The 17,318-nt window shown below is 45.3% G+C and overlaps 2 protein-coding genes across 5 annotated transcripts in view; one reads left to right on the forward strand and one right to left on the reverse strand.

Moving 5' to 3' along the window:
- The first annotated feature begins 1,770 nt into the window (after nt 1-1,770).
- eif3s6ip (eukaryotic translation initiation factor 3, subunit 6 interacting protein) lies at nt 1,771-7,126 on the forward strand. Of its 2 annotated transcripts, none has more exons than XM_083695846.1 (15): nt 1,771-1,889; nt 2,536-2,578; nt 2,782-2,992; nt 3,108-3,205; nt 3,380-3,441; nt 3,566-3,635; nt 3,819-3,892; nt 4,017-4,188; nt 4,274-4,428; nt 4,645-4,815; nt 4,901-5,034; nt 5,138-5,311; nt 5,440-5,629; nt 6,026-6,106; nt 6,312-7,126. In XM_083695846.1, the coding sequence occupies exons 1-15, from the start codon at nt 1,857-1,859 to the stop codon at nt 6,402-6,404; spliced, it is 1,761 nt and encodes a 586-aa protein (XP_083551972.1). In that variant the 5' UTR covers nt 1,771-1,856; the 3' UTR covers nt 6,405-7,126. The 2 variants fall into 2 exon arrangements, with proteins under 2 accessions (XP_083551972.1, XP_083551973.1); XM_083695847.1 differs by having other exon boundaries at nt 3,108-3,187.
- Nucleotides 7,127-8,835: 1,709 nt separating this feature from the next.
- cdh23 (cadherin-related 23) overlaps nt 8,836-17,318 on the reverse strand; it is a gene marked incomplete at its 5' end in the record, with an annotated part of 222,311 nt that continues 213,828 nt past the window's right edge. For 2 of the 3 annotated variants that reach the window (XM_083696324.1, XM_083696323.1), the window contains 17 exons: nt 8,836-9,238; nt 9,647-9,757; nt 10,022-10,144; nt 10,478-10,607; nt 10,695-10,755; nt 10,913-10,953; nt 11,182-11,261; nt 11,507-11,627; nt 11,835-11,932; nt 12,058-12,314; nt 12,409-12,570; nt 12,801-13,064; nt 13,203-13,332; nt 13,524-13,637; nt 13,767-13,961; nt 14,196-14,407; nt 14,581-14,758. In XM_083696324.1, coding sequence (XP_083552450.1) covers nt 8,897-9,238; nt 9,647-9,757; nt 10,022-10,144; nt 10,478-10,607; nt 10,695-10,755; nt 10,913-10,953; nt 11,182-11,261; nt 11,507-11,627; nt 11,835-11,932; nt 12,058-12,314; nt 12,409-12,570; nt 12,801-13,064; nt 13,203-13,332; nt 13,524-13,637; nt 13,767-13,961; nt 14,196-14,407; nt 14,581-14,758 — 2,619 coding nt within the window. In that variant the 3' untranslated portion in view covers nt 8,836-8,896. The remainder of the gene's footprint in view (nt 9,239-9,646; nt 9,758-10,021; nt 10,145-10,477; nt 10,608-10,694; nt 10,756-10,912; nt 10,954-11,181; nt 11,262-11,506; nt 11,628-11,834; nt 11,933-12,057; nt 12,315-12,408; nt 12,571-12,800; nt 13,065-13,202; nt 13,333-13,523; nt 13,638-13,766; nt 13,962-14,195; nt 14,408-14,580; nt 14,759-17,318) is intronic. The other variant, XM_083696325.1, reaches the window with a different exon arrangement.

Raw genomic sequence — 17,318 nt, forward strand, 5'->3', positions numbered from 1 at the left:
GCCTTCAAAAGAAAGGTTTTATAGCCAGTCATAGGACATAGGAATTCCTCAATCGATCTTGAATTGAATTCATACATGATTTCTCTTGGCCATCAGAGGGGTGGGATTTTGAGATACAGTGGGGGAAATAATTATTTGATCCCCTGCTGATTTTGTTAGTTTGCCCGATTACAAAGAAATGAGCGGTCTATAATTTTTATGGTACTTTTATTTTAACAAATAGACACAGAATATGAACAAAAAAAGTCCAGAAAAACATATTATATAAAGTTATAAATTGATTTGCATTTGATCGAAGGAAATAAGTATTTGATCCCCAAGCAAAACATGACTTAGTACTTGGTGGAGAAACCCTTGTTAGCAAGCACAGAAATCAGACATTTCTTGTAGTTGGTCACCAGGTTTGCACACATCTCAGGAGGGATTTTGGTCCACTCCTCTTTACAGATCCTCTCCAAATCCTGAAGGTTTCAAGGCTTTTGCTTGGCAACTCGAAGCTTCAGCTCCCTCCACATATTTTCTATAGGATTAAGGTCTGGAGACTAGCTAGGCCACTCCATGACCTTAGTGTGCTTCTTCTTGAGCCACTCCTTTGTTGCCTTGGCCGTATGTTTTGGGTCATTGTCATGCTGGAAGACCCATCCACGACCCATCCTCAGTGCTCTGGCTGAGGGAAGGAGGTTCTCGTCCAAGATCTTACGGTACATGGCCCCGTCCATTGGCCCCTCAATGCAGTGAAGTCGTCCTGTACCCTTAGCAGAGAAACAACCCCAAAGCATAATGTTTCCACCTCCGTGTTTGACGGTGGGGATGGGTTAGGGGGATGGGTTCTCTCCCTCCAAACACGAAGAGTCGAATTTATGCCAAAGAGTTGAATTTTGGTCTCATCTGACCACATTACCTTCTCCCAAGCCTTCTCTGAATCATTTAAGTGTTCATTGGCAAACTTCAGATGGGCCTGTACATGTGCCTTCTTGAGCAGGGGGACCTTGCGGGCACTGCAGGATTTCAATCCGTTGCGGTGTAGTGTGTTACCAATGGTTTTCTTGGTGACTGTGGTCCCAGCTGCCTTGAGATCATTACCAAGCTCCTCCTGTGTAGTTCTGGGCTGATCCCTCACCCTTCTCATGATCATCCTTACCCCACAAGGCGAGATCTTGCATAGAGCTCCAGGCCGAGGGCGATTGATGGTTATTTTGTATTTCTTCCATTTTCTAATAATTGCACCAACAGTTGTCTCCTCACCAAGCTTCTTGCTGATGGTCTTGTAGCCCATTCCAGCCTTGTGCAGGTCTACAACTCTTACCCTGATGTCCTTTGAATGTTCTTTGGTCTTGCCCATGGTGGTGGAGAGGTTGGAATGGAAGAGATTGATTCTATTGACAGGTGTCTTTTATACCCATAACAAGCAGAGATTAGGAGTACTTTCTTAAAGTGACAGGAGTAATCTGTGTGCCTCATGGGCATATAACTGGTCTGTATGAGCCAGAATTCTTGCTGGTTTGTAGGGGATCAAATACTTATTTCCTTCGATCAAATGCAAATGAATTTATAACTTTAGATAATGTGTTTTTTCTGGACTTCTTTGTTGATATTCTGTCTCTATTTGTTAAAATAAAAGTACCATAAAAACTATGGCGAAAAACGAAACGGGTCTTAATTGAAGAATACATTGGTTATTCGAGCTCCGGAACACAGATATGCCACAATCCCACAATGCTACTGTTGTAGTGAGCTACAGCATCAATGTCAACTTCCGTTTCCTTTCCTTTCCTCTCCTCCTCCGCACCAGTTGCGTGGTTGTGCTACAACACTCTAGCAACTGAATCATACAACATTTGACTACTTCTTACACCATGTCGACTTTCCAAACAGAAGAAACTGAAGAGGTTCGTATCTGTAATCTAGTTACATACATCTTATTTTTTCCACAGCGCAAGGCGCATTAACGTTACTAGCTAGTAATGCTAGCTAATAATAATGCTAACTAGTAGCCAGCTAGCGGCTAGCTAGATGCCAAATATTTTTTATAATTAGAATATGGATGAGTGACTCGAAATCCAATTGTAGCCGTTGTCCATCCCTGAAACTAGCGACGTAGATACTGCAGACATGTTTAGTCAGTGATTAGTTTCATATTTTGTAATATGAACATGTGAAAGGAGCTGGACAACGAAGTAAGTGGGAAGATATTTTAAATCGTCACAAATGTTTTTATTAATGCATATCGGCAATTATTCACACATTTAGCTCAACTAATGTTCACAGACCTATTGTTTCCCAGCATTGAAAATACGGCCCAGTCCTTATTTTTCCCCAGACTGCGGACTGAAATGGATGTGGAGTGGACCCTCTAGCTCCTCTTGTCTGTGTAGATGCACAGCCAGGCTCAATCAATGACGATGACACGCCCGCCCTGTGCCTACTAGCGATATAGCGATTTCATAGCTATGATCAGTCAGACAATTCCCATAGTAACATTAAATCATTTTTGCCAGTTATGTTTTAGATCACGTCTGTTCTGTCTCTTTACAGTATGACCCGTACTCCTACTCAAATGACTATGATCTGCATACTGGTGAGTATGTAATTTTATGTATGACGCTCAATAAATCAACGCTCAAATGGTATTGACTATAAATATATACAATAACAGTGTATTTATGGTATCTATGGCAATACACTCAATGACGCCCTTTCTTTTCCCTACAGAGCTGATTATAGTATGCCATAATTCTTCTCCTCAGTGTCCTGCAGACTCTCACTGCTCTTTTATCTCAGGTGACCCTAAAGCAGACCTGGCCTACGAGCGCCAGTATGAGCAGCAGACATATTCTGTCATTCCTGAGGTGATCAAGAACTTTCTGCAATATTTCCACAAGACCACCTCAGACCTCATCGACCAGAAGGTGTATGAGCTGCAGGCTAACCGTGTGTCCAGTGAGAGCATTGAGCAGAAGATCTACGAGATCCAAGATGTGTATGAGAACAGGTACTTCCACACCTAAAGACGAAAGTCCAGAATTGCGTTACTTTGTGGAAAGGTTACAGAGATTAACAGAACATCCATGATGATATCTGATCTGTCTATTGTTCTCTATCTTCAGCTGGAACAAGCTGACTGACCGCTTCTTTAAAACCTCTCCTTGGCCAGAGGCAGAGGCCATTGCTTCCCTCGTTGGCAACGGTGAGTCTGCTGGCAACGGTGAGCATTGCTGAGCTCTGTTAGCTCTAATGATTACGTATATCTGGATTTCAAATAGCAGTTACCTCTTGATAGTTTCTCATGGTTACAGTTATAGTTTGACATATCGAATTGCGGTAAAGATTTAGAAATTTAGCTATATTAATAGTCCTGTTTAATTGCTCCCCACTCTAGATGCTGTGTTCCTGATCTTGTACAAGGAGCTGTATTACAGACATATCTACGCCAAAGTCAGCGTGAGTGTCCTTTCAAAGCCTAGAGTTTTCCTATATTATGCCTCATTTCTCACAGATCTGCAGAATTGGAATACTTTTTGTCTAGTGATTTTCACTCAATGTAATTTTCTGCTTTGACTATCAGGGTGGACCAACTCTCGATCAGAGATTTGAGTCATACTACAATTACTGCAACCTATTTAACTACATTCTAAGTAAGTCTTTGCACTTCACATCTATTGCCATGTTTGCTTTATCTATCCATATCCACATATATGGGCGTATTGCATTAACAACGTAAGCCATTTGCTCAATGCCCTTTAAAACATTTCTCAAAATAAACAATACAAGAGTCTCCTTCAGGTTCTCTAAGTAATATTTATTTTGTTTGTGAACAGATGCAGATGGGCCTGCCCCCTTGGAGCTGCCCAACCAGTGGCTCTGGGACATCATTGATGAGTTCATTTATCAGGTAAAACAACTGTTTAGCATTTTCAAATCTTCAGTTTTAGTGTGACCATTTCCATATGAAAGTATGTGCAGTTGTGTTTATGCCTCTCTGTCTCATTAATGGCTCCCCCTCTGCCCTCATCCAGTTCCAATCCTTCAGCCAGTACCGCTGCAAGACGGCCAAAAAGTCAGACGAGGAGATTGAATTCCTGAGGAACAACCCTAAGATATGGAATGTCCACAGTGTTCTGAACGTGCTCCACTCTCTGGTGGACAAGAGCAACATCAACCGCCAACTAGAGGTGTACACAAGCGGAGGTAAAGAGGGAGGGGGCACAGGGACGAGAGAAATACTACGGAGGAGAATTGACAGAGCTATAATATGTTGTGTGTTGTGTTGCAGGGGATCCAGAGAGCGTGGCTGGCGAGTATGGCCGTCACTCCCTGTACAAGATGCTGGGTTACTTCAGTCTGGTGGGACTGCTAAGGCTGCACTCTCTGCTGGGGGATTACTACCAGGCCATCAAAGTACTGGAGAACATCGAGCTCAACAAGAAGGTACATTGGCCACTCGACAGTAGCATTGTCAGAAGACATGCAGTGTAGTTGTGAAGAACTGTTTGTCCTCCCTGTGTATTATCATACTCTATCCCCATCTCTCCAACTGTTGACATCCTCTATCTGTACTGATAATCTGTGTGCTGCTCCTACCTTTACTATTTCCTCCCTCTTATTTGTGCCTCTATCATTTCCTCGACCCTTTATCTCTTGTAGAGTATGTACTCTCGTGTACCTGAGTGCCAGATCACCACATATTACTACGTTGGGTTTGCCTATCTGATGATGCGAAGGTACCAGGACGCCATCCGCGTCTTTGCCAACATTCTCCTCTACATCCAGAGGACCAGGAACATGTTCCAGAGATCCACCTACAAATACGAGATGGTCAGTATGAAATGCTAGATAGCCATCTTTGATTAGCTATGAGTCTCATTTCCCTGTCAAGAGCTTCTCCCCCCTGTTCCTCTAGATCAACAAGCAGAACGAGCAGATGCACGGGCTGCTGGCCATCGCCCTGACCATGTACCCCATGCGCATTGATGAGAGCATCCACACCCAGCTGAGGGAGAAGTACGGAGACAAGATGCTGCGCATGCAGAAGGGGTAAGAGAGAGACCACATGTACAACACTGTATGGGAGCCAGTAGGTTTGGGCAGTAGTGAGGTGATGTATGGGACCTGACTAACACCTATCTTTCTTACTCAGAGACCTGCAGGTGTTTGAGGAGCAGTTCAGCTTTGCCTGTCCCAAGTTCCTGTCCCCTGTGGTGCCCAACTACGACAATGTCCACCCCAACTACCACAAAGAGCCCTTCCAGCAGCAGCTCAAAGTGTTTGCTGAGGAGGTGCAACAGCAGTCACAGCTCTCTACTATCCGCAGGTAATGTGTTTAGTGAGCAGGGTTGAGTGTAATTGCCTTCTACAGTGTCTTAGCAAACATGGCATTTACATATTGTGAATTATGTTGGAATGTCCAGAGATCGTGTGCTAATGTCTCCCCCTCTCCAGTTTCCTGAAGTTGTACACCACTATGCCCGTGGCTAAGCTGGCAGGCTTCCTGGACATGACAGAGCAGGAGTTCCGCATTCAGCTGCTCGTCTTCAAACACAAGATGAAAAACCTGGTGTGGACCAGCGGCATCTCAGCCCTAGATGGAGAGTTTCAATCCGCCTCCGAGGTGGACTTCTATATTGACAAGGTGTGTGTGTGTGTTTGCTCGAATCCATCTCACCTCTTATACCATATGTTATTGTTTGTTAAAGGTCTAGTATGTAGATTTTGGCCTTAAATAGTGCTAAATAGCCATGATAAATTGGTAGCGTTCAAGGAATGTGATCGCATGATAAAGAGTGGAGAGTGCCTTCTGAAATCTGGTGTTGTGGTAAAGCATTGGCCTTAATGTACCATATGTATGCTTTATTTTCTTTGTTTCATGCACACATTTGACGCTTCAAGTTTGTCTGTTTTGCCAAAGAGGGCAACAACGCACAAAACTACGTGCTTCACCTTTAATGTATTTTCTTTTTCATTTCTTAGCGAACATGGCATTTACATATTGTGAATTATGTAATCCGTCTCTTTTATGTTCCCTCAGGACATGATCCACATTGCAGACACCAAGGTGGCCCGCCGCTATGGAGACTTCTTCATCCGACAAATCCACAAATTTGAGGAGGTGAGTAATTGTACATTATCCAATAAATAACAATACTTGGCAAGCAACAGTCTTTTATAGTGTGCTCTTATCTGACCTAGTATGGTGCTGTCGGGCATTTGCTTTTCAAATGTTATAAAGAGCCTCCCCTATGAGGTTATGATTTCATATCTAGTGTATACATCCCATGGGCAGCATCAGTGTCAGGTTTTGTGTCTCCCTGCAGTTGAACCGGACGTTGAAGAAGATGTCCACGACTGGAGCCAGCACTGCAACAGCCAGCAGTAGCACCATCACCACCGGAACCCGCGCCACATGAGACTGACCAACAGCCTTGGACTGGAGGACGCCTTCTACATCTGTCCCTTGAATCCACCGAGAGAACAATTGCTAATTTTCTATGTAGATTGAAAACAATAAAGGATGAAGTGGTGTGCTAAAAAGCATGCTCTTGTGGTGTGTGTTCCTTTCCTTTCTCAGACAGCACTGCAGTGAGTTAAATAAGAACCACTAGATGGCAGCGTTCACCAAGCATGAATTTGTCAAGAGTTTTGACATCTACTATATTTATGTATGCTTGTAGTTATTAATTGGTGAACTGCTACATGAATTGATACGAATTATATAAAGTATAAAAGTTGTCTCTCTCTATAACTAGAGATATTGTTTAGCCTAATTTGGATGTTGGTTCTATACTGCAGTAACTTAGGTTCGATATCAAATGAATATGTAGCAAAATAACAGAATGTCATTTAATTTGAGGGTATTTCCTTACAGTTAAGAAATAAAAGCACTTGATGTATGTAGTTGGCCACTTTAAACAAGTTTTTGGACAAGAAAACTTGGAAGTTAAAGTGGTCTAACAATAGTATTTTGTCCATTGCAGGCTAACTGTCCGAAGACTTCTGGAGGACTATGTATTGAGATCTTGTTATCCTTTAGCATTTCATGTTCTATTCAGTGTTGTACCCCCATGACGGCAGACAGGACCAAGTTCACTATCATTATTGGTTTTATCTTATGCTTTTAATATCCCTTTGTTTTTATTTAGTTTCCAGTAAAGTATTACATAAAGATTATGCATTTTATTCCATTGGTGTATGAAACATGCTATACAAATAAAGTTTTATTTTATTTGATAATGTCAGTGATGGCTGAACAAACCAGTGCAATACAGCAGTGAAAGTTACCAGCTCCTCTGCAGTGTGTCATTTAATTTCCTGCCTCAGTGCTCTAATAGCGAGAGGAGATCGCTCTCCCACCATCCCACTTACCTGGCGCAGAGGCCGTTGCATATTTCTTTTATTATCACAGATCATCCAACAACATTTTCCAACAAGTATCTCAGGGCTGGTGACAATAATGACAAAAATAAAAACTTACAAAATGGGAATATAAAAATAATGCTAAAAACACAACACTCAGATTGGAAACAATTGCTATACAAAAGGAAAACAGACAACAACAAATGTTTCCAAAGTACAATGTACACTTATTCCAAACATCCATTTGCTCTCTACCTATTTTGGTAAGCCAGAATTTTTCTTCAGAAATATTTTTTCTCCCTCATACTTTCTCTCATTATACTTTTTTTTTTAACAAAATAAAAAAATAAACCAAATGCTGCTCATTTTGACCATGTAATCTTTCTATGGTGGCAGTGTAAAGTCTATTAGTGGGCAGAATGCCATCTTATAATTCCCATAACTGGGCTTTTTTATATATATATATATATACTCCCACCCTCACCCTTCCTGGAAATTCCGGATGAGGCTTTAAGTTTCATATCTAGGCCTCGCCTCATCAAGCCTCTCTGAGACTGAGCTTTTCAATACATCAAGTTTTTATCAGTGTTATCTTCTAGTAACAGTGAGTGGTCTCCTTATATGATTGGTTCATCTCATTCTCAAGATGAGGAACTGGGCCACTGTTGCAGAGTGGGTTCACCCCTGCATACTGAAGTGGTCTCTTGTGCTAATGTCCATACAAAGCCTCTTCAACTGGAGCTTCATCTGAGCTCCTTAATGATGACATCATTAACGTGGTTTAAGTCCTTGTGTATAAAGATCAATAGGGAAACCTGTCTGTTGTGGTCCAGTCATTGAGTGACGCAATAGAGGTATCTTGTCCAGATGTCGTGTCCCTTGATCTTAAATAGAATGTCTTTTTTTCATACATTTCCTGCTACCTTCCCTGACCCAATCTAATCCCTTCTCCCCATTTAAATAAATAAACAAAAAACATGGAAGATAAATGACAATATTTCTAGAGTCAAAATTGATGGCCATTCGCTGGTCTGAGTGTGTGTGGCTTTCTATTTTTGAGTGTGTGTGAGAGTGTATGCAGTCTAGGTATAACTTCAGAGGTCAAGGCTCTTCTCAGCACTCCTTGACAGGGAGGCTTGGTCTTTCTCAACTTGGATCTTTGGATGAATGTCTATGAGACCAAATAGTGTATTCTAATAGCATGTCTCAGACAAACAGGCCCATAGTGTCATTGTCACCATGTTCCATTCAAAGATATTTCAATTTGGTCTGATCCTCTGTTCTCCAGTACATGTACTTTTAGTCCACCATCTGATCTTGAAACGTAGTAAAAACACCCAGTCTGTGAAAGGATCCATCTACCTCTGTACAAACCATGTTCAGACTAGCTTTTGACGTTCCCAGACTGCACACACTCCACCTCCTGTACCGCTGGCCTCCGAGCCTCTCCCCTGGCTGTGACCCTGTCTGTGTCACTGGGGAGAGGGGTCAGGTGTCAGGAGGACACGCACAGTGGCTCCTCTCAGACCAGCGAGGCCTCGGCTAGTCATAACTCTGTGATCTCCAAGGGGCTCTCAGACAGAGTGTCTGAGTCCTTGTTGCGGTGAAGTGGGGTGGACTTCGCTGACTCAGTGCGGGCGTTACGCTCTCCATACAGACCCCCGTCGACATGCAGTGCCTCCAGAGAACGTGCCAGAGCCCGCTGGTCGTCCTCTGGCAAGCTGTTGAGGTCAGAGGTTAGGAGTGTGCCCGTGCTGCCGTGGACCACATGTACGCCCTCAGGACCCCTCAGCTCCACGGGAAGTTTGTGTTTGAAGCGTAGGGTGCCACGGCCGCCCCCCATGCCCACATCATCATCCTCATCATCATCCAGGTCACTCTGGATCAGCTGGGAGAGGGACAGTCAGGGAGAGAGAGAGAGTAGGAAAGGACAGATGGCATGAAAGAGTAAAGAGTATGGGTGTAGGAGGGAAGGGGAACTTGAGGAACAGAAGTGAAAAACAACTAGAACCCATTGTTCCACTGAGAATAACACATATACAGTCCGAAGCAACAGTTTTATGGTATTGTAAAGGATTGCAAGGAATTCTGAGAAGAAAAAGCAAGTTGTTAGCAGTGAGAGGCACCGTCCTATACAGCAGTGGAGGAAGATAACAGTGAGTTGGAAGTGGCCTAAAGGAGTCATGCAAGCAGAGTGAGAGGCAGTGAGAGAAGGATAGCAGCAGTGCACCAGTGGTAAACAGTGGGGTGACAGAGCGCACTCCAGTGGCAGGGAACAGGACGTTCCATGTCCCACCTCTGTGACTGATGAGTGGTCTCCCTGGCTGGTAGACTTGTTGACCAGTCTGGCTGCAAAGAGCTTTTTGAGCCTCAGGTAGTCGTCCAGTACCACCTTGAGCAGTGAGCCCTGACAAGACGGCAGTTAGGATCACACAGTGTATCAGAACACACAGAACACCAATGGTTTTCAATCCCCCATATATTAATATGTCATGTATCATTACGCTGTATTGTCCGGGATGTTTGATCTGTTCCTGGGGTTGTTATTATGTTACTATTACTGTATGTTTCAAAACTATAATAAAACCCAATAAAGATTAAAATGAAAAAGGAGCATTCTTAGTTGCAACCTGTGAGCGCTGGCCAATCTGACATAGTGTGTATTACTCACCTTAATAGGCCCATCCCTCATGATCTGGCCCAGCTTGGCAATGTTGTCATACTCCTGGATGGCTGCCCTCAGGTAGCGGTCATCCTCAGGCTTAGTGGCCTGGGGCTCCCGGCCAAACGTGCCCTGCAGGGGTAACACACACACACACGCACACGCACACGCACACGCACACGCACACGCACACACACACACACACACACACACACACACACACACACACACACACACACACACACACACACACACACGCACACTGAGTTTAGCCAAAGCCAGAGACATGAGAGGTATAAAGAGACGACACATGTCTGACTGAGGGTCACTCACAGGGTAAAGCCATGGTGTCATCTCCCTCCAGGCTAGGGGGCTGTAGCACAATACCTGGCCTGGCCAGAAGAGTGATTCACTGGGAAATTGAGCAGCTTTGCTGTTAAGTGTGGCTCAGGGCACTGTACTCACATGAGTGCGCGCAGGGCTGTTCCACAGGTCAGTGATCTCACTAAGGTTCTCAGGCAGGTCGTCTTCGTGCTCTGCCTGGGCAGCCAGCTCCAGGTTCCGGCAGAATGGGTCCAGCCAGACAGGGTTGGCCCTGCAAATGGAGAGAGTCTTACAACCTTACATACACACTACAGCAATATGCATCAACAGTCATGAGTGCAATAAAGTGTTGTCTCACCCCTCAAAAGAGTATTTGTTGGTGTTTGGCATATCCAGGATGTCCATGAGCCCCTGGTTACCTGGAGGGCAGGAAACAGACAGGTGCATTACAAAACTACCTACCCATGCACATATGGCTTGTTTACCAGCTTGTAGACTGAAGAGGTGCAGAGCCAGTTCTTGCTGTAGGCACTGTGCCTGGCTGGCAGGGACTGTCCCCTCAATGTCATCTCTCACCTGTGGAGCCTGCTACGATGGCTTTCAGCTTCCTCTTGTGTCTGTCACACAGGATAACACACAGACCGATAATGAGTCATGAGTAGGTAGACAATGTTCATACCAGACCCAAAGTGGCTTCACTTATCATAGCAAGAGACATTTAGTGTCAATTTATAGTATTAAGTTCAACTTCATTGGTATTTGTTGAGCTCAAAAGCTTGTATACTTCTTCTGAATAGATTAGTATTGTGTGCTATATATGATTAAGATTATTGAAAGGCTCTTACACTGTGCGATAGTACCAGTTCATGAAGATGAACAACATGGCAGCCAGGAAGAGCAACACAGCTAGGATAATGATAGCCATCTGAGAGAGAGAGAGAGAGAGAGAGAGAGAGAGAGAGCATACTTTATTGAGCATATACCATGATATACTGCAACATGAAAAATTACAAAATCACTGGTTGTCAGGATCTCTGGACACACACACACACACACACACGCGCACGCGCACGCGCACACGCACACGCACACGCACACGCACACGCACACGCACACACACACACACACACACACACACACACACACACACACACACACACACACACACACCTGCAGTGTAGTGAGGTCATCAGGTGCTCTTCCACTGACAGCAGGCTGGACGTCTAGGATGTTGTAGTTCCTGAACAGATTTCTCAGCTGCTCTTTGTTCTCATCGATCATCTGGATCACTCTGTCAATAACAAGAACCAGAGACACACTGGGGTCAGCACAGAGGGGTGAAGTCTAGATAAAAAACGTTTCTTAATAAATGTTTCCTGTAAAGCTCATTTACGCATGAAATGTGCTATACAAATAAAGTTGATTTAAAAATATTTTCATTTTAAGTCCAATAAAGGTAGCAAACATGACATGACAAAGAGAGTGGAGAATAAAGGACCTTTCCACATCCAGGATGCGGTTTGTCTGCTTGTTGACCACATGTATGAGCATGTCTGTCTGGGCGAAATTCACTCTGCCCTTCTTGTCCACATGGAACTGAGCACAAACAAAGTAGGAAAAATAATTAGTAAGAAGGAAATTCAAGGAAAATGAACTGACGACAGACAACACACACACACACACACACACACACACACACACACACACACACACACACACACCTGCACGTCATCTGTATTGACGATAGCTCCAGTGATGTTGGTCAGCAGGCTAACAAACTCTTCTTGGAAGAGGCGGACCCTCTCTGGGATCTCATTGATGACAATCTTCAATCTCTGGTCGTCCCTCAGGATGTAGATGCCCACCATGGCAATGTCACTGTGCCCAGCCAGGTCCCGCGCCAACACCTCCACCACAAAATAGCCAGGGTCATAGGCCGTAAACAGGTCAAACGTACGGATGATCCCATCTGTCTCACCTAGGGGTTAGGGGAGAGAGAGTAGGCAGTGTTTGGGGAGTGTTTAGCTAACACTTACGAGATGACACAGTAAACATGATATCTATTGACTGACCTATGATAAAGACATTTCCTATGTCCTCAGAGTCGTTGGACTGGAGTTTGATGTAGCGGATGGACAGGACATGGTAGAGGACCAGGCTGTTGTTCCCTACATCATTATCTATGGCTTGCACCTTGATCAGGTCTGAGCCCACCTTGGCATCTGCAGCAACACCTGAGACAGAGAGAGAGATAGACAGACAGACAGACAGACAGACAGACAGACAGACAGACAGACAGACAGATAGATAAATAGATAGATAGATAGATAGAAAGAGAGAAAGAGAGGGAATCCAAGAAGAAAGCAGGTAATCAGTCATTGAGACAGCTACCACAACATCAACCACACATCTACATGCGCATGCACAAACACACACATAGAAAATGTTACAGAGGGGCGTGTACCTGCTGTATACTCCAGCTTGGTAAAGCGGGGGGGCTGGTCATTTATGTCCTCTAGGTAGATCCTGAATTCCTGGAGGGTGGGATCACGGCCAGGATCCAGGGCTCTGGTCCGGGATGACCTCTGACCTCGTGGATGCGCCCAGTTCCTGTTGCTGGAGGCTTTAACGATGATGGAGTAAACCGAGATGTCCTCGCGGTCCAGATCTCTCTTCACCTTCAACACTCCTCCAGGGTTTAGGCCAAAGTTACCCTCACTGTCGCCACCTAAATGGCACATTATGACATTTTAAGTGGCTTAAATGGCACATAATGACATTTTAGGCTTAAATGTCTGTGTTGTCCTGTATATATGAATCTCCTGAGCTGTGTGTATTGTAGTGTTGTTCTGTTCTGTTCACTGACCTGCTATGAAGTAGTAGACAACCGCGTTAGAGCCCTCGTCTGCATCCACAGCCCCTGTCACGTTACCCACTACTGTCCCAGGAGACGAATGCTCAGCCACAGACAGAGTCTGGTACGGCAAGTTGCCTCGCTGAGAGAGACACACACACACAGCATGCATGCACACACGTAGCATGCACGCACACACACATACACACACATACACACACACACACACACACACACACACACACACACACACATTTAATGTGAAAGGTTTTAAATATGCTGATGAATTAGAGTAAAATTCCCAAACCCTACTCGACTTCATGTTTTTCTCACCGGTGGCTTGAAGAAGACAGGCTCATTGTCATCAATGTCCAACAGCGACACCTGCAGGGGCTGTGTGGTCTCGTAAGGCACAGGCTGGCCAAGGTCATAGGCTACCACAATCAGCTGAGGGACAGGACACAGTCAGTGAGACATACAGATACACTAATACAAATGAATGCACGCATGCACCCACGGACACCCACGCACACACACAGTTCACTCGTGCCTCTTAGTCACTCTTTGGTCACTCACACTGTGCAGAGCCTGTTTCTCACGGTCCAGTTTGACGGCAGTGGTGATTACTCCTGTCAGAGCGTCGATGTGGAAGTTCTCCCAGTCGCGGTTTCCTGCCCCTGTTTGGAGGAAGGCATAGCGCACCTCTCCGTTCACCCCCTCATCCCCGTCTGTCGCAAACACCTCATACACCAACAGGCCTGGGGGCTGCTCCTACAAGGTGTGTTTAAGTGTGTGTGTGTGTGTGTGTGTGTGTGTGTGTGTGTATGTGTGTGTGTGTGTGTGTGTGTGTGTGTGTGTACAAAATGGGCACATTAGAAATATTATGTTCCCACTATAATATCTACTGCTTAGAGTTGTTCACATAATTAATAGGGACTACTAACTATCACCACATCATACAGTAACACTTAACATAAAGACACAGAGACACACACACACACACACCTCCATGATGTGCATGATGGTGCCATTAGTGGGCCTGACGAAGACAGGCCTGTTGTCGTTGACATCTATGACAGTGATGTGCAGGGCGGCAGTGCCCCAGAGGGGTGGGCGACCCTGGTCTGTAGCCACCACCGTCAGGTTAAAACGCTCAAATGACTGCAGCAGTCTGAGAGAACGCATCAGCCCTGTGTCAGGTTCTAGAGAGAATGCATCTGACACCAGAGAGGGAGAGGGAGAAGAGAGAGAGAGAGAGAGAGAGAGAATGACCCCAACAGTTAATAAGAAGGAGGGGGAATCCCAGAGGAAAACAGGTAGGAGATCTGTAAGTCTAACAGTACAGACAACATTATAGGATATAGGAGTGATTGCAGAAGCGGTATCCTACCAGACCCAGGACCCTGCAGGCTGTACGTCAACAGGCCGTTCTCCCCCTCGTCCAAGTCCGTAGCGGTCAGCGTGATCACAGATGTCCCACTGGGCTCATTCTCAAACACACTGGTGCTGAAAACCCGCTCTGAGAACCGCGGACGGAAATCATTCACATCCAGAACTGTCACCAGAACCTGGGAGAGAGGGCCAGAGAGGTATAGGTTATTCTTCTGAAAACAGTCCACTATATATGTAATAATACATTTGGAATTGAGTGGTGAAGCCTGTTCTCCAGTCTAAGTCAGTTAATTTAATCGTGTTTAAAGTCAGTGTGTTGCTGGTAGTTTTGCTGTATTTTGCTGTGGCTATCCTGCCTTAAGCTCTGGGACTTAGTTTCTGTTGAAAGCTATCTGTTTGAAGCCAATTGCTGTCAATCTCCAGTGGGAGGACCTGAAACTATTCTGCAAGGTATTTAACTCCTGCTCACCTTGGACCAGGACTGATACATTTGGAATTGAGCAGTGAAGCCTGTTCTCCAGTCTAAGTAAGTTCATTTAATCTTGTTTAAAGTCAGTGTGTTGCTGGTAGTTTTGCTGTTTTGTAGTTTTACATTTGGAACTGAGTGGTGAAACCTGTCTGGTCATTAACTGATTGTTAGGTAAGAAGGGCTGCTACCCTGCTAGTCATCAGCAATTACAGAATCTGCATTTCTATCTTGATGGTCATAGAGCGCCAGCCTCTGTGACAGCCTCCTGACACAAAGACGAAGGAGTCAATCTGTGGAGTCAATCTGTGGAGTCCATCGAAGAATGCTTGAGAGGAATGCCAAACTACTAAGTATTTTTATTCTATTAGTTTATTTTTTCACTACTCTGAGTGTATTGAGCGCTACCTACATTTTGTATTGCCCACAAACCCTTGATCTCTATACCAGCAAATATCACAATGTGCTTTCTCCCCATTCCTGTTATTTCATCCCTTAGGAGGACACATCGATGCTACAACTCCCCTCGCAACCATTCCAATCTAATCTACTTACCAAGCTCAACTGACCACAACCACACTGTTGTGGGAGGACTTTGCAACTGCCAGTCAGCGGTCCGGAAAGCAGAGGCTCTCAGCTTATGCCTGCTTCATGTCCCTCCACTTCCTTGCCCTCACAGAGATATGGATTACACCGGAAAACTCAGCTACTCCGGCAGCCATCTCTGATGCCTACTCCTTTTCTCATTCCCCTAGACTCTCTGGTCGAGGGGGAGGCACAGGACTCCTCATCTCACCTAAGTGGTCACATAATGTCCTTCCCCTGTCACAACTGTCCACCTTCGAATTCCATGCTGTTTCTGTCACCTCCCCTGTCAAACTTGTCCTTCTCAGCTTCTTCCCTGAGGATGGTACACTGCTCTCACTAGTGGGTGACTTCAACATCCAGTCAGAGAAGCTTCACTCGTCTGGAGTACTTGACCTTCTCTCCTCCTTCGGCCTTACCCTGTCCCACTCTCCTCCGACTCATAAGGCAGGCAATCAGCTCAACCTTGTCTTCACGAGATCCTCCCATACCTCCAACCTTACTGTTACCCCTCTTCCAGTTTCTGATCATCATTTTGCATCCTTCTCTCTTCCCCTCAAATCCACCCCCTCCCAGTCAGTCTCTACCGACACTGTATATTCTCATCGCAACCTGCGTACCCTCTCCCTTACCGCTCTTTCTTTCTCTGTCTTATCCTCCATACCCTCTGTTGAATCCTTCTCCCCTCTATCCACTGATGCAGTCTCCTCCAACCTCCTGTCCACTCTCTCCTCATCCTCCTCCCTCCCTGCGGATGACTTTGTCACCTACTTTACATTTACATTTACATTTTACATTTATGGCATTTAGCAGATGCCTTTATCCAAAGCGACGTACAACAATACATTTCTTTAAGTAAGTGAATCATCTATCCAACAGTCATCATAAGACAAAGTAATCACTGCTCACACCAGGGGCCATTGGCAGTCGTAATGCCAGTAGGCTAATTATTATTATTATTTTTTATAATTCATTTTATTAGCAGGAGAGAACTTGTACAGGGGGGTAGCAGGGGAGAAGAGGTCTCGGGTTTAGGGTTAGTATAGGGGGGGTAGTGAGGGTGAAGCGGTCTTTAGGAGGGACTGTTAAGATGTAACTTGAAGAGATGGGTTTTCAATCTACGGCGGAAGATTGGAAGTGACTCTGCAGTCCTGACCGTTGTGGGAAGCTCATTCCACGCTGGCGCCAGGACAGTGAAGAACCGTGACCAAGTAGTGTGGCCACTGCATCCACGTAGAGGCGGCGGTGCCAGGCGGGCAGCCGAGGTGGAGGAGCGGATTAATCTTGCAGCGGTTTGGGGGCTAACCATTGCTTGCAAGTAGGGAGGGGCTGTTCCCTTTGCCGCCCGGTAGGCAAGCACCAGGGTCTTGAATTTGATGCGAGCTGCTACCGGGAGCCAGTGGAGGGTGCGGAGGAGGGGGGTGACATGGGAGTATTTGGGGAGATTGAACACCAGACGAGCGGCAGCATTCTGGATGAGCTGCAGAGGCCTGATGGAGGAGGCGGGGAGTGCATTGCAGTAGTCAAGAGTGCATTGCAGTAGTCAAGGCGAGAGATTACGTGCTTGGACCAAAAGTTGTGCTGCTTCTCTGGTGAGGAATGGATGAATCCTTCTGATGTTGTAGAGGAAGAATCTACAGGAGCGTGCTGTCGCTGTGATGTTCGCCACACAGGGTAGGCGGTTG

This window comes from Argentina silus (assembly GCF_951799395.1).
Source record: "Argentina silus genome assembly, chromosome: X".
Classification (NCBI taxonomy): Eukaryota; Metazoa; Chordata; class Actinopteri; order Argentiniformes; family Argentinidae; genus Argentina; species Argentina silus.